The sequence below is a fragment of the Eucalyptus grandis genome, chromosome 7, assembly GCF_016545825.1.
Source record: "Eucalyptus grandis isolate ANBG69807.140 chromosome 7, ASM1654582v1, whole genome shotgun sequence".
Taxonomy (NCBI): Eukaryota; Viridiplantae; Streptophyta; class Magnoliopsida; order Myrtales; family Myrtaceae; genus Eucalyptus; species Eucalyptus grandis.
The window spans coordinates 1456652-1474080 of record NC_052618.1 but is presented as its reverse complement, the minus strand read 5'-3'; the positions used below and the strand labels follow the sequence as shown (position 1 = coordinate 1474080).

Genomic DNA, 17429 nt, shown 5'->3' with positions numbered 1-17429 from the left:
TAATGTGATAAACGGATCGCCAAAATTTAGGTGTCAACAGCTGCCCCTCTTTGAAGGTGAGCTCGTAGAGGTTGCATTCAAAGACAAATTGAGACCTAAATTTTGACCATGCACATGACTTTTGATTTTTTTTTGGGAAATGAATCCTATTTTTTTTAAATGCAATTCATATGATGCATGGAAATGCTAATGCAAATGTAAATGAACCTACCTGGAATAACTTACCTTCGAGGAGGATAGAGTAATTCGAGGTAGTGGGTGTTACTTGTCTAGGACCCATACCATTCTACGGTCGCCTAGAATAGTAACATGACTTTGTGAAGATGCTGCTTTCCCAGGACCCGTATCATTCTACGGTCGCCCAATATGGCAGAAAGGAGCTGCCAGTAGGTGTCAACACCTTCTAAATAAGTACCTCCAAAGACTAGATATCTTGTTAAAGAAAATTAAAGCCCTATGGGCTAAATACATTCATGACTCGTCCATTTAAATGGATTTACTGATTTCATCCTCAAGTTTTCTTATTGAACTTGATAGTTGGGTAGGACATCAAAAATCAAGCAACAACATAAACCAAATTACCAAAATAAGGGAAAAGGAAAAGCATCGTAAAGATGCATGTAAACGTCAAAGTTTCCTGTTGAGTTCATCTTAGCAACACTAAAGCCAGGTATGACAATTTTCGCATCTCAAGACTCTCACGATCTAATATCTTTGCACTTACTGACATCGTTTCGCTTTCTTCTTCAAACTGCACATGGCATAACATTAACATTTTATAAGGACTCTTTTCCTTTTAACTCCTTTTTTCATAGGAGCATATAATACTTGTCACGACCCAATTTTTCGGGTGCACCACCTAAAACTAAGTTAATGGATTACTAAGTCTTTAAGCTTAACTCGGGCTCTTCCAAGCCCATACTAATTCGCGATTTAAAGTTTTAACATGCAAAAGATTATTATCTAAGAGTCGCCACTAATCGGTTTAGGGTAGGTCGATTAGGCACCTAAGTAAAATAAATGGAGCATTCTTTTACTCCTGCAAACCAAAAAACTAAAGGATACGGGGACTTGATTACAGCAGACTATCCTAGTGCCCTTTCGGTACCTTTCTATTTCATTTTCAAAAAAAATGTTTGGCAATTGAATTGATTTTAATTTAACTTCCTAACATGTGAAGTGATCATACAGATGCGCATACCACAAATTTAACACTCAAGAAAGCAATTAAATAATGCAAAATATACCTCAAAGCAACGAAAGCATTTACATTGTTAAATCAGAATTCACATCAGCAATTCTAGATATGATTTCTAATTAACACTCAATTTTATTTTATTTTTAATTTATTTAATGAAAATCATGACTTATGCAATGCATGTCACTATTCTAACATGAAATGATATGATAACATGACCAAAATTTTATGACATAAATAAGCATGCAATCTATCCTAAAGGATGAAATGAATTCATTCTAATTCTTTTGTATTTTCCATGAAATTTGAAATTAAAGAAATGTAACAATTAGATATGCAATCTAAATTAATCAAATGACCTAATTCTAATGACGGGTAATGCGATGCAATGACATACAAAATTATTTTAACTAAAATGACACGCAACATACAATTTAGTATGCGAGTTATATGTCATGCGACATTTATTAAATGACTTAGTCTAATGACGAGGAAGTTCTAATTAAATGAACCTAATAAAAACTAAATGACGTGCATTTGATATTTCTATTTTTAAAAATGCAAAGATGATCTAGCTAGATTAAAATTCTATCTAATTTAAACTAAGGATTAAGTCACATTAAATCCTAATTTAAACTAAGATATTATCTTAATCTAACATGCAATTTATCTAAAAAAGATGATCTAAATTTAAAATGAAACATGCCATTCTAACCTAATATGCTCAATTTTTTATTTTTTTGTGATTTTCTGTATGAAAATTCGAAATTAAAATTAATACATAATTAAACATGCAATCCAAATAACAAACTAACAACCTAAATGAATGCATTTTTTTTTTTTTATATTTTCTAAATTCGGAATAAAATCCCTCTTCTAGATATGCAAGATAACAAGAAATATTCCAAAACAAATTGAATCTTGATTCAAATATTTTTTGGATATTTTTTAGTGGTTTTCCAAAACAAGAAATTATCAAATAAACATTGTATTTAAACTAATCAAGACATTCAATCAAATAAATGATTAAAATAATCGAAAGAAATAACATGTTGTCTCATATGTCAAATTAACAATTATCTAACCGACAAAGGGTTCAAAATAATTAAAAATCTGATCCGAAATCCTATGGATCAAATTAATAATTATATTGATTCAACAATTAATATGTTATCAACAAACCCCAAGAATCAATATAATTAAAAAAAATGACCTGACATTTTACGGGTAAAATTAATAATTACAATAATTTTAGGGATAAATCCTGTGAGTAATGCCTACAATATCCATAACCTAAAAGTCACCTCAAAATATTCAAACTTAAACAATAATAATAAAACTAACTAAAAGTAAAGTAAAATAATATAAAATAAGAAAAAAAATAAAAGAAAATTGAGCAACCTAAGGAAAATGGGGGCAGCAAGTTCGCCGGCACCGGGCAGTTGTTGCCATCTGTTGGAGCTTCGGCGAAGGGCAAGAACGGATGGAGCGGCAGCGAGGGTGGCTTAGCGTCTACACGGAAGAGGGCCCGGTGCAGTGTCATAAGGGCGGCGTTGTGGCATGGGTGGTGCTTCGAGCGAGGCGGTTGCGACCGAGGCGGATCGTGGCGTCCGGATCCGGCGTCGTGGGTGGAGAAGGTTGCGGGTGCGGCCGTCGCAATCGGAGACGTTTAGCGAAGGAACCGCAGGCGCACCGTGAGGAGGCTCGCAGCGGAGATGGCCAGCAACAGAGACGTTACTCGGATGTGTGGGGCTTGGATCCGGGCTTGGCGTACGGGTCTTCGGCCCGAGTAGCAGGTGGATCGCGGTTCATGCAAGGCTAGGGAGGCACTGGGCAGCAACAACTCGTTGGGATCGTGGGTCGGCGCGGCACGAACGGGAGAACTCGAGCGGACACTGGCGGGGCTTCGAGTGAGGCGGTCGCGGCTGGCCTCGGCCTCTAGGTGGCGTTGGCGTGGCGAGACGGTGGCGTTCGGCAAGCAACGTTGGTGGTCGGTCGGATATCGGCGGAGCGGCGGTGGGCGCGGGGTCTCGCGGATGGAAGTTGCAGAGGAGTCGAGCGGCGAGGGAGACAATCACGGCCGTCCGCTGCCGCTTGTACCTTTCTCCTCTGCCCCTCTTTTTCTTTTTTTCTACTTTTTGCTGTTTTTGCTTTTTCTCCTTTTCTTTTTTCTTCCCAAAGAACCGAAATATCCCTCGAAAGCAAAAACTGAACGCCCTCCATCTTCTCGACCTCCGTACGCACTCTCTTATAGGCGAAACAAAACGTGATCTTTTTTATTAATATTTTCATCTCACGAATATCGCTTATAATCTCTTGATCACAAAAATCCTTATCTCATGAATATTCTCCCCCGATTTCATCATCTATTGATAAAGATAAGATTACAATGCGATTTTCTTAATTTTCAAAAATCATCATAATATCGCATCAAATCTTAATTTTTCACAAGATAATTAATTAAAAATAACGACGGGCTTGAGTTAATTTGTTTCCTTTTATGGGCCTAGCCTGGCCTGCCGAACTAGAGTTTAGAAATATTAATTTGAACCCATCCACCACTGGTCCTAAAAATAAAAAATAAAAACGCAAAACATGTAAATTTAAAAATAAATGCACCTAAAAAATTGTATGCTATGCAATTGAATTATAATATTTTTTCTTAGCGGTTAAAAATTAATCCCTAATTTTTATGCAATAAATGACTAAATGGGTTGCCCAAATTTAGGTTTCAACAATACTTCCTTGAGTTCTATGGTATGGTGATAAAAGCCCACATGAATGGATACAAAAAAGCTAATCCTTGTTGTACCTGTGATGTTGCATTTAAAGCTTAAACTTCAAGCGCTAGTTCTTTCATCATATTACCACATAGAGTGGAAACCGGTAAAACTCATCCATTACGAAGGGTGCCTTATGTTTCTTTAACGTTCATTATTACATTCCTTTGTAATGTTCTCAATAGCTATATAGTGAGAGATGAAGTTACATTGGAAGTCCAAACTAGGAGTTTTTAATGAAAGGCATTGCTTGAGAATTGCCGCTGTCACTAGAGAAAATGTTGTTAACACACATAGTATGTTTTCTGTACCTACTAATAGTAAAGACATGGTTATCCGGATTAATGGTTTCATCACTATGAACTTTGAATTCAAATAATAGACAGTGCCTTGCTAGGGCACAACACAACTAAGTTAAATTCTCCCGAAGGAATGGGGGAAATACCAACATAAGGCCAAACCTCAAGTTTAGTCAAAAATGTTTCATGACTTATTAGTACTTTTGTCAATTGGATTTATGATGCTTTTTTAATTGAAATTTAGGTTTTTTTATGTTGATGTCGGAATATGCACATAATACCCACAATGCAGGCACGACACGTGCACGATGCTAGCACGACATGTGCATAACACACTTAGGGCATATAATTTTTATAAAGTAGCAATATAATAATATCGTAGTTGTCATTTCCTTTCATCACCTAGTGTCTCAAAAAACTCGAAGTACAACTCTTTTACTTTTTCTTTTATGTTCATCCATTTTCACGAAAGTCTTTCCTTCTCTTTGTGACACAAAAATGAAGCACTCTTTCTTTTCTTGGTTTGGCATTATTTTATCATCAAATTTGGTTCTCCTCAAACTCGAACCCTAACCCTAGCCTTAAATGAAGTAGGAGTAAAAGATTTGAGAAGAAGTGAGCTCCACCACTAAAGTGAGATGAGGAAATGATTTTTACTTACCTTCCTGTATATTCCTCTATTTTTTGCTGGGCCCACCACTTCTTTCTTTTCCCCTTGGTGGGGCCCATCCAAAGGAGGAGTGATTCAAGGAAGGTCTCTCTCCCTCCCTCCCTCCCTCCCTCTCTCTCTGTGGAATTTCAAAAGGTGGGATTGGGACAAGAGAGAGGATGAAAAGGTTTTGCCTTGCCATCACGATAGTGCTAAAGGGGCCGAATAGAAGTTACAGTGGTCCTTTCATTTTTCCTTTTCCCGATCACGAGTATTAACAGAAGCAGCATGTGGAATTTCAAAAGGTGGGATTGGGACAAGAGAGAGGATGAAAAGGTTTTGCCTTGCCGTCACTGATAGTGCTAAAGGGGCCGAATAGAAGTTACAGTGGTCCTTTCATTTTTCCTTTTCCCGATCACGAGTATTAACAGAAGCATCATACGATGTATGCAATTCTTTCATTTTCTTTGTTTGGCTTGGGTCTGAGTCTTGTATGGTTCTTGATCAAGTTGACACTATACTACAAACAAGATTAAGAGAGAGAGAGAGAGAGAGAGAGAGAGAGAGAGAGAGAGCCATTTATTTGGTGATAATTATCGGTTCTTACCATGAAAATGTGATGATGAGTTGTTATGATGTTAGGTTGGGATATATGACCGCACTCCACGTAATATTAATATCAATTCAAATCATACTTAAACATACCTAAACAATATGAAGGAGTTGTAGAGTGAGGATGGCATCTTTGGGCTTAAGAAAAGAGCTGGAGGTGGAAGAAAGAAGGGACAAATGGACAAAACAGGGAAAAAGATGGAGGCGTCGTGCCAGAGGCGGCGGAGTCTTGGGAGCATCGTAGGGCTTTGAAACGCAGAAGAGAGAGAAGAGGGAGAGTTGTACAATTGAAGAGAGATAAGTTGCAAGGATTTCTGATGATGAGCCTAAATGTCAACATGACACATGCCACGTTGGCCTCACAACTCCACCCAGAAGATAGAGAAGGTGCTCGAAATAAGAAAATAAATTGAAAAGAGAGGTCCAAATTCTCTCCAAAAATTGGGAAGTTTTGCAAAAAATGCAAATGCCTCAAGGTGTGCAGGTCAGGTCTCTGTAGCGAGACCAGGGGAAAGAAAATATTGTAAAAAAGGAACAAAAGCTCAAGGCTACAAAAGAGGAAGGAGAAGCTCACGCCCAATTGAAAGACTAATGGTGAGAGAGCGAAGGGAAGTTGACAAGTGGGACCATTAAGCCACGTGTCGATCAATTAGTTGGTGTTACATATAAAAAAAAAATTGGTAATCGTAGTGCAATTTTTTTTTTTTATTGGGGCAAATGTGTCAAAATTGATGATATGCTTCATAATAAATTGACTTTTAATTTAGTATATATAAATACCTACACGCGTGGCAGGCACAATTCATATTTTAAAAAATGGCAAATTTACTTTATTTGAATTTTTAAAGTTGCCCCTCGCCTCAATTACTTTTTTGATTTGATTTTTGGGAAATTTTGTATCTTGATTTTCGCCTCGTCCGTAGTCTATATCAATCGCATTGACTTTTAGTTATTGCCTTTCAACCTTTGTTTTCAGCTTTCCTTTAATGTTGAAATATTTTTAAAACATGAACATCATTTTCTAGGGAGAAAGATTTCACAGCATGTGCTGGTACAAAAAGTGGGGCAAATTACAGGAGATAGCTTGGTGATTGAACTTATAAAAACTTTCGGAAGGTGTGGATCATGAGGTGAGTTGCTCACTGGTGGGGACATGTGAATGGGCAATTTTTATTTCGATTTTGGTTGACTGACCTCTTTGATGTGCTAATTGCTTTTCTTTGGGGAATAGCTAACTTATGGTCATTTGCAGGTGAGGAAAATGGCAAATGAATGTGGGTTGGACTTGGATGAGATTATTTTATTAGAGAACAAATATCAAATTATATCAATTAATGTATTGCTAGAATTACAGCCATATGTGCAAATTTAGAGAGTCAATGTATGTTCAAGAAGAAATATGAACCCCTGGTATGTTCAAGAAGAAATATGAACCGCCGGTGGTCTCGTCGTCAACAAGCTAGTAGGCCCGTGGAGTCTCCATGGGCATCCCGGAACAATCCATAAAAGTAAACAATTACATAAATACAATTAAAAGACAAACTACCATCATAATCAACAAACACCCAAACAATGATGAAAAATGGAATTAGTAACTCACCAAAAAAATAATTACTAATTCATCAAATACCCAAAGCAAAAGCCAATGTCCTCTCAGAAAACACAGGTCCAATCCAATGTACAAATTTCATCACGTACCCCACTATCAGCACGGGCGAGCTCCGCAATCACTCAAAGCAACGTTGATTCACGAGAGATGAAAATACCTCTTTCGAAAGCATTGCATTCAAGCCGAGTTTGTTTCCCGCCAATGCCGCACCGCCCCCTGAAAATGATGTCCATGGCCGCGGCCGCGCTACAACTAGAAATTGCCAAAGGAAGAAAGCAATAGATCGAAACAGTTTCAGGCATGAAAGCACATGACAAGCGCACACGCAAAAGTGAAACTCATAACCCTAGAAATGCAGGAACAAATAGAGTATATCAGATTGTGGGGAGGCCAGAGTGAAGGAGTGGACGGAGACATGAAAAAGGCAGCAATCGAGGGAGTGCGGAGAACAGAAACTTGGCCGATGTCGTGGGAAAGAATGATTTTTTTTTTTTTTTGGGCAACACACTAGTAATTTTCAAAATATCGTTATTCTTTCCCAGTCGAAAATGTCTTTGTTGACGTTTTACTGATGTTAAAATTTATTAGATATTGCACATCCTCTTGCATTATGCATTTTGATTGCAGTATAAAAGCATTATCGATTCTACGCCCTAAATTTGTTTTCAAGGCAATAATTAGGTTTGGAAAAATTAAAGTGAATTAATATATAATTGGATTTGATCAAGTCCAGCTATATGAATAGACTAATTGCAAAACACAAAAGGAAAAGGTATTATTACATGAAAAGAGCAAGAATATCTTTGATTAGATTTTTTTTTTTTTTTAAAAAGGAGGAGGAGAAAAAAAAAAATATAAATATAAATATAAATTTTAGAAAAGAATGCACTTTATATTTATTTATGGGAAAAATAAACCAAGAAAAAGAAAAGAATACCGCAGAAAAAAATAGAAAAATATGAAAAAGCAAAAACTCAAAGAAAAAAGCTTGGAGGCAGCATTCCAACCTCCGTCCGAGGGGTGGTTAACAGGCCTGTCACCCACTTGGGCCGGGCCTCGAGCCCATGCCAATTTTTTAGGCTGGGCCGTATGGGCCGAAATAAAAAAATGCGTTTGCGTTGAATGCTCAATCTCAAACAAAGAAAACTCAATGCCGGTTTCAACAACAAATGCAAGCCCAAAAGAATTTCTAACAATTTTCATGGCTGATATGAGAAGTTGAGAACAACCGTATAATTTCCCACATCAAACGAATTAACAAATTCAAATGAATGAACACCCCACTTATGTGAAAAATAGAAATACAACGAGATGATTACTGAAAATGAGAACACAACATGAAAAACTCGATATAGAATAAATTTCACAAGATATGATATGTCAAAAAGGCACCATTAAAGGTAATCATTATCATTACAATCCTGTAGAGGAGTGATAAAGTGTCAATGCCCAAGCATACTTCCCAATTCGGGCTTCACCTAATCACTTCTCAATGGATGACATTATAAATGTAGCATAATTTGTATTATATTTTACTTCGTCGACATTTCCATAACCAGAAGCTAATGTTCATATGGAAGCCAAAACTCCGGCACCAAAAAAGGAAAGAGGAGGAAAGGAAACAAACGGGTTTGAATGACTGCTATTTGATGGCGTGTTGCCACAATTTATCACTTGCTTCCAAAAATTGGTGGTGTGGTGGCATGGATAGGCGTTGGTCCCGTCCGGAATTGAAAGACTTGCATTCCTTGAATTCACCATGGTTTGAGTTTGGATGCCATTCTGTTAAGGAATATAAATCAAAAACACCAACTGTACCAACTACCTATGCTGTTGACATTGATAATAGGGAAAAGAGGGTGAAGACTAATATTAAAGGAGAAAGAATAGAGGCTGATATTAGAGAGAAGGAAGAGCTACAAAGCAACAAAGTGAGTAACACAAACTGGAGAAGACACGACAAATCAAATAAACGATCACGATGAAGGTTGATATGGACCATTAGCAATGGTGAAGAACTTGTGATGAAGATTGACACGGATTGCCAACTCATGAATACTCGTGAGCAGTTATTCAGTTGAGAATTGAAACAGATTGAAAAACAGTCTTGTTAAAATCAGTTTTTCTGTTGTATCCTCATCTTCTTCGATAGGAAAAGATATAAAAGTAGTCTTAGCAGAATACTCTTCATTCAGTGAATGTATGTAGAAAATAGATAGAAGAGTCCTGTAAATGAATGCTCTGTACTTTTACAGAAGAGACAGAGATAAAGAGAAAGAGCGTGTGAGAAGCTTAGAAGTATAAATCTTCTTTGATCATTGATGATTCGAGATATACAGATTCTGTATCACAATCGTATTGAAATAGAAGAATTCAAAGCTTCTTGATTGATCTTCAGTTCTTCGACATATCTCTTCATCTTCACATTTTCTAATTCTTTAATTCTTCAGTTCTGTTTCTTCATCTTCACACGTTCCACTACTAGCGCTTCCTGTATCATCCTGAATATTTGATGGACTTGCTATGTATGGAAGATCTTGGATAGTTTTCAAAACTTCGACAACGTCACTCATCCAGGGACGAGCTTCTGGCTTTGGTTCAAGGCAGCGAGTAGCCAACTGCAAAGCAATCTGGGCACATTTTTCCATGAAGTGATATCCAAGCCTCGAATCTATCAATTCGTACAAACTTCTTTCCTCTTCCAGATGTGACCGAACGTAGTCAACAAGGGAAGGTTCATCATTAGTGAAGTCATAGGGTTTTCTTCCGGTTAGGATTTCGAAAAGGACCACACCAAAACCATAAACATCACTCTTTTTTGAGACTTGCCCTGCAATAATATGGGTGCAGTCACTAGTCAGGAATACCTAGAATAAGTACCAGTCAGTTTTATTTGGATATAAATACAATCAATGAAGTACCCGCCAAATATCTCAACCACCTCTAGCAATCAAAAACAGGTAAGGTTGAAACAATAACTTTGTTCTGTCCTTCCATCACTCCTTTTTTTTTTCTTATGATAATACTACTTAAGCACCCCGGGCATTGCTGTGGATAAAATAGCTATCCAGTATTAGTGAAATTATCAAAGCAATTAGTGGCATAAAAGTGGAGTAAAGCCCAAATTGTGATATTATCGAAGATGGCAATTCCAAAAAACAATATTGTATCTCGTCATCATAATATACTTCATTCATGGACTGTCATGTCAAGGTATTTGCTTCTGCAAAGTAGTAATTTATAGCATGATAAATATGAACTAACTAATTAATCTATCAATTCAAAATGATGCCATTTATTAGAAATTTTCAAGTCATAATCATTAAAATTCACGATAACATAGTGAATGATTCTCAATGCATTGCGTTCACTGAAATTTATAAGGACGTATGCAAAAAAAAAAAAAAAAAGAGGGAAAAAATTTTCAACTCTTAATCAATAGATGTATAAGATAAAACAACCGCCATGTTAATGATTTCAATGTGAAATTATGCTACTATTATATGATAAATAGGAAAGTATAATGAAAATATACACAATCATGATTACTACATGTAGCCCTAAACCGCATAAAACAAAGGAACAAATAATACCTAGTCTGGATTTACATTTTTCGGTAATTTTGTAGTACGTGTGGGACGGACGACCACCACACCAAGGGGAAATTAACTAGCTACACGAAGAAACCTAGATACTCCATTCCAAACCGAGAATCCTTTAGACATGTAGCATTGAAGCACGTAAACACAGACAGAAAGGACTTAAAAATCTGCGTTTCAGTAATCACCGGTTGTGCATCATATCAAAAAGCACCGATTAATCAGGAGTTTGGAGGGCGAAGCAGACATTACATCGTGCACTGAAAAGAATACAACCGACCGAGAGAGAGAGAGAGAGAGAGAGAGAGAGAGTAAAACAAAACAAAAAATCACTTGCCAGCAATGCGTCATTAACGTGGATTATGAGCTCGCCTGATTTGCACCCTCAAGATCCGACTTTTATGTATTTGTAATCAGTACTTATCATTAACAAAGCCTGTGCATACCGCAGAAAAGTAAATCCAGTATCACTGGGAACACTAGTTCATGACGGTCCAGCAAATTTTCCAGGTTCCTCCCAGGCTAAAAATATGAGAGAGACACCAGACATTATCCTCGGAGGAAACAACAATTGAGAGATGCTTCTAACAAAGAAAAGGAATGCGGGTAATGAGTACCAGTCAGTCACTCCTCAAGTTACACTGAGCATAATGTTCCAGAAGTTTGAGCAAGACATGTGCAAAATAATCCATTCAATGATTGAATTTGTGGTGGACTGGAAGATAAGGGAATAATGTGCAAGAACTACAGTTGATTGTGGGACAATCAAATGTAGTTCTTGCACATTATGCTTAAGAATTAGTAGGTAAGGCAAGAAAAAAGTAGAAACCACAGCAGGATTTCCTTTCTTTTCCTGTAGAAATAAAATTTTACGCTTATGCAAGGGAAAGCTCAGCGAAACCTGCTGAAAGAAATCATCACGCCCTACCAGTAAAAACATTTAGTATCTTTCAAGAGTCCTTCCATTGCCAAGCATGTACCTCCATTAAATATCATTACCAGCATACTTACAAGCTTGTACTAAGTTTCCTTCTCAATACGGTATAACTGTGGTATTCTTGCACATAAATGACCATTTTAAAGAGAATTGAGTCCAGGATTCCCTGAGATGTAGTACCGAGAGACAAAGGTGATAAAAAGATACTAAGATCATCACATGGAGGAAGCTGCTAAAAAGTGACATTTCATGACCAGTTCTGATCTACCGACATTGCTTTCCTTCTTTTTCCTGGCTTCGAACAGATAATGTCCTCTGAGTATGATAACAGCGAAAGTCTCTGGTATTGCATCCTTTGGTTCTCAGTGGCAGCAACAACAAACAACCAATTTATGTAAAAACATTTCAGGTAGAAGAACATTCAATAGAGGCTGAGCATTGTGGACATTGACAATTTGTGTGCAAATTGTTTAGGAAAATATGATTCTGAACCCTACCATCTTTTGGAAAGACATCGATTATAAGGACAAGTAAGATTCTTTCTCCTTAACATTATTATCCAGATGCTAGTAGCAATCATATAGTTTTCATGGGAGACATGACTTCCATATCCAGCTAGAGGTGGATTGTTATACCGTGAGTACTTATGTAGTATGAACATAATGCTAGACATGTCATTAAGGGCACCAAAGCACATTATACAGGACAACTATGCATACTTTTAAAGAGGTGATTGTTCAAGCTCCCTTGTTGCAAAAACTCATATATTAGCAGGCCTTCCGCGCAATATCCAATTAACCTCACCAAATTTGGATGTACCAGATGTCCAAGAATAGTCACTTCAGCGTGCCACATGGAAAGTGCAACGCATCAAAACTCATACTAATAGTCGAACACGCATTACTCCAGAAATACAAGATCATTGGATGATATATTACCAGCCATTCTTTGTGACCCTTATACCCCTCGTGTTCAGAACCTTAATGGCAACAGTCAGCCCGGTGCCAGGCCTCGCTGAAGCATTCCAATTTTCTTCAACCCAACCCTTAAAGACACAGCCAAAACCGCCTTTACCGAGCAGACCCTCAAGACTAAACTTTCTTGTAGCTAACTTAAGACCCTTCAATGAAAATTTCTGCAGCTGAGGAGCGACTATATTTTCCTCAATGACTTTAGAAGTCAAAGAGTTAATTGTTGCATTACTAGTGATCTTAGATGAAATTGAAGTGGTAATTGCTGTATTACTAGTGGTTGTAGATGAAACTGAGGAGTCGATTGCTGTACCAGTGGGTGTAAATAAAACCCCAGCAGGATCAGGCTGCTCTCTGCTTGTATCATTTGTAAATCCACGTACACAGCCAAAACCACCTTCACCAAGAAGACTTGCGGCACTAAAGTTTCTTGCAGCTAACTTAAGATCATTAAATAATAATTTCCAAAGCCAAGAAGCAACTTTAGGTTCCCTTTTGAGTTTAGAATTTGAAGAGCCTGCATTACCAGTGGTCGTAGAAGAAACCACAGGAGGAGCAGGCTGCTCTCTGCTTGCATCATTTGGAATACTTTGTGCTGCTAAAATACAAAATTAGCATATTAGACAAAATGAGCAACCACCGATTTGGGTCACTTAGACAAACAACAAACACCAAGCCACTTCATCTAAACAGGAATTTGAAGATAAATTAGCTAATCTGCTAGTTGCCCCAGCACGTTACTTTTCCAATAGAAGGAAACATCCACTCCCGAGTAGAGGAGGGTATGTCATACGCAGGTAGATATGTGGTTTACAATGGATAACTATGACAACATAATTCAACTTGCACTCGACGCAATGGAAAAAGATGAGCAGCAACAAATCTACCTGATCTCTTGATATAGACTAAAACACTAAAACTTTCTTTAAGCAATTCAGAATGCCAAATTTCCCATCTACCTGATATACAACTTTCTTAATCTCTGAGGCACTCGACACTCACTTCTTGTGTTATCACGCACTCAACCTACTCTAGATCTGTCACAAACTTTTGTCTTCCTATGAGATACATCGCTCTCATCTCCTATTACTAGATGTATACAGCACACAATAATTGAAAGTCACTTCCCAAACCAACACTGCAAAATAAAACTCTGGGAACAAAGAGCACTCCTAAGGATACTGGCAATCAAAGAGTCTCGGAGAGTAACTAGGCAAGTTTCAATTGGGCTACAGCCTGAGTTGATAAATTGTGTTACAATTGCACAACAAATCCAACAAAAGAGTTACATAAACTAGGCATAATGGCACATTTAGAGAGCAAACAACTCCGACTTGACAAGTTTTAGTGGGGCCAATGCATGAGTCATCAAAGCGCAAAACCAGAACCAGACAATAAATCCACAGTAACAAGTTAGATATAATGTGAGAATATCCCCCTTTGCATCTTTTGGGGTTGAAAATGGTCCTATGGTCTGCATCCACTTAATAACTAAAAAATTTCAGATTGGATTTTTAATTTGGTACTAGAGCCAACTTTCAATTATTCACGCCCCAAATAATATTTCACTTAGAGTGAGATAATTTCTCTGTCTTATTCCTAAAGTGCATTCGTCATATGGTTTTATTCGGGTTTACTCAAGAGAGGGGGATATTAAAGTATTGAACATCACTTGTTTTCCGAACTTATAACTACAAATGTTTATGTTTTAGGTAGCAGCTGATTGCGGTCGATAAGAATAAAATTCACGCCAGTAGCAGCCACTATCTGCCCTGTTGTGGTGATGACACCTCCAAGAGGCTGATATGCCCGCATCTGTAATTATTAGAATGCAACCGCTAATACAATTTGAAATTTTGACAATGATCTTATCTACATGTAGTCTCCTTCCCCCTAATAGCTTAAGCCTTCAGTTGGACTTTGCAACATAAACTAAACACTAACTTCAAGTTTATTCCTTGACCAGACCAAAAAAAAAAAAAAAGTAGGTTCCTTTCCTTTTTCACATATGGTACCTCCAACAAACACAAGCAGAATATCACGAAGTAAGATCTTCATACCACCAGAAAAAAAGTACAGTATTTCTACAGCATGTGAAACAGGAATTCCAATAACCTATCCACAGTTGACATCGATAATAACTCCCTAGGCACTCTAATGAAGAAATTCTCCCACCAATGGCAACTAAGCCAGCTATTGTTAAGTCACTCTACAAACTTGGAGCACGTTTACAGTGGCAAAAATTAACTAGCAATCCAAATCAGTGCACACTTATGGTGTGCTAACATTTGGTTTCATAAACTGAAATATAGTATGCATCAGCAGAAGTCATAGTTCCGAAGATAACATTAGAACGACCAGAATTTTGAGCATTTAGCAATCACCACCTCATTCATAAACATTTCAAGGGTGAGATCAGATATCAAATTGAAAGAAGATCAGAGTTCATTCAGATCAGTGTTGACTTTCCAATTTTCTCGTTATTAAGGCTAGGCCTGCAGCTTCTAACTTGTTCAATCAAATGTATAAAATGAAATTGAAAGAAAAAGACAGGCATCAATTCAACAGAACAATGCTCTCCGCTGATTATTACCCTTACCTTCAGTTCCTGTCAGATGATTGCAACACATTTCACCGGTAGATGAATTCTTAAGATTTGGACAATAAAAAATGCTCATTTGTTTCAAGTTCGGTGCAATGCATAAGCCATCGGAAATGCTAATGAGTTCAGGCAATGAGAATAGGGTAACTTTTTCAACTTGGGGAGGAAGGAAGCACTCTCATGAACACAAGTATCTTCACACCTCACTAAACATAAGACAAGGGGGCAGTCTTCGACTTTGAGCTCTTCTAAGCTATCAAGGTTTTCCAGTATGCCAGGTGTGAATATAGTAGTCAACCAAGGACATGTGAGTAAGGCTAAGCATTTAAGATGAGACAAGGATCCTCGATGCAGCGGCCCCTCATAAATGCACTTCAAACTCTTCATACGATATATGTAGAGATATTTAAGTGATTTGAGAAACCTCCTGCCATCTTCCCTTGTTTCTAATACAATTTCACTTCTATCAGCTTCATCGTACACATCAGTTCCATCAACAATAACCTGGATCTCATTATGCTCCCTGATTATGCAGCATTTTAGTTGATCCATGTTCTCAATCCCAAAATCAGAAAGCTTAGTGACATCTTTATGGTGGTCTAAGAAAAATGCAGTAGTATGCCGGAGCATCTTCTGGATATCTATGGGTACTCCCAAACCATTTACATATTTCAGGGATCTATCCCAGTGTTCTAACTCAAACTCAAGATCCTCCGGGAGATGACACATGATGCGTTCAGCATGTTTGCCAACAACAAATTTGAAATGGGACAATGATCTAGACACATTTGATGTGATAGGGCAGAAATAGTGCCTTGAGGAATCAATGCATTCACTTCTGCAGACTTTGTGCCACAATTTGTGTGTGGACAAAAAGATACTTCTAAGCAAGTGAGCTTTGTTAGCTTCGCAACCTCCTTTGGCAGATCTATGATCTCAGTCCCTTCAAGATCAAGTACCTCAAGCTGCTGAAGTTCTCCAATTTTCGGAGGTAACTCCCTCAATAGCTCACAATGATTTAAGAATAGTCTTTTTAGGAGGCTTGGCCTGAATAGAGACTCTAGCATGGACTTGATACGAGTTCAAGACAAATTCAGGATTTCGAGAGCAGGCATGAAATCAAAGAAAGGTGGACTAATCGTTCTGAGCTTGCAATATCTATTTAGAAACAGTACCAATAGTCCAGGACACCGAGGATTCTCTGGTAACTCAGTCAACTTATTTTCCATCAAGTAAATTTTTGTGAAACTCTACCATTGCGTGACCTCCGGAGGCTCCGTCAGTCCTAAACCCCCACGCCTAAGGACCTTTCTACTATATTCAGGTGGACTGGATTCGATCCCGATAGAACTTCTCCCAAGTTCCTCTGCCTGGTGCGGTGGCTCAATCTGACAGGATTCATCAAAGGTACCTGATGAGTAAAGATCCATTATTGTTCCCCAGTGATGAATAATCCTACTAGGAAAATAAACAATTAGAGCATGTCTGTCAAGCAACAAATGAAGATCCCAGCCAAAAACCAAAAACAGTGCACAATGTTGGAGTTCCAACACCTAGACCTTCTTACATAAACAGGAAAATTACGCTTTGCGTCCTGTCATGAAAGGTACAATCATATTATGCATTCTGAGAGCATAATATGATTATACCTTTCCGGAGTCCGAGCAGAGACATCAAGGCAGAAGAAGAGGAGACCGCCATGGGGCGGCGGTTGACAGAGTGGCACGCCTGCCTTCTCTCCTGCCCGGAGTCCGAGCAGAGACATCACCTGGAGGAGGGGGAGGAGAAGCAGCAGCAGCAGCAGGATCGATGGAGATGTTCAATTGCCTGAATTCACTGCATTTCTGAACGAGCCGCCCAATGACCTTGATCTTGGCATCGGCTTTCCTGCTGAATTGGTAGCGATAGTCGGGGTCGCCAAGTAATGCCTTACCGTTCGATGCCGTCTAACAGGTATCCCGCCTACTCCAAGGCCCTGTCAGCACTTCGCTGCCTCTCCATGAAGCCATAATAGATATTCCGAACACTGCTTCTGGCCACTCCCGCCAAGCAGTCGACCCTTTCAGCCTCCCACCCCAAATTCCAGACTTCCTCCCAAAGACGGTCGGCGTAGTGCTTGGTGGATATCACGTATTAGAATTGGCCCTTGATCGGAACGGCTACCTTCTTCAAG

The 17429-nt window shown here is 38.3% G+C and overlaps 1 protein-coding gene across 1 annotated transcript; it reads right to left on the bottom strand.

Annotated features, from left to right (window-relative positions):
- Positions 1-12312: 12312 nt before the first annotated feature.
- Positions 12313-15622, bottom strand: LOC104428992 (probable serine/threonine-protein kinase PIX7). The gene is made up of 2 exons (XM_039317160.1): positions 15254-15622; positions 12313-13249 (listed from the first exon to the last, which is right to left on the bottom strand). Exons 1-2 carry the CDS (start codon positions 15330-15332, stop codon positions 12618-12620), a joined length of 711 nt encoding a protein of 236 aa, XP_039173094.1. The 5' UTR covers positions 15333-15622; the 3' UTR covers positions 12313-12617.
- Positions 15623-17429: the final 1807 nt, after the last annotated feature.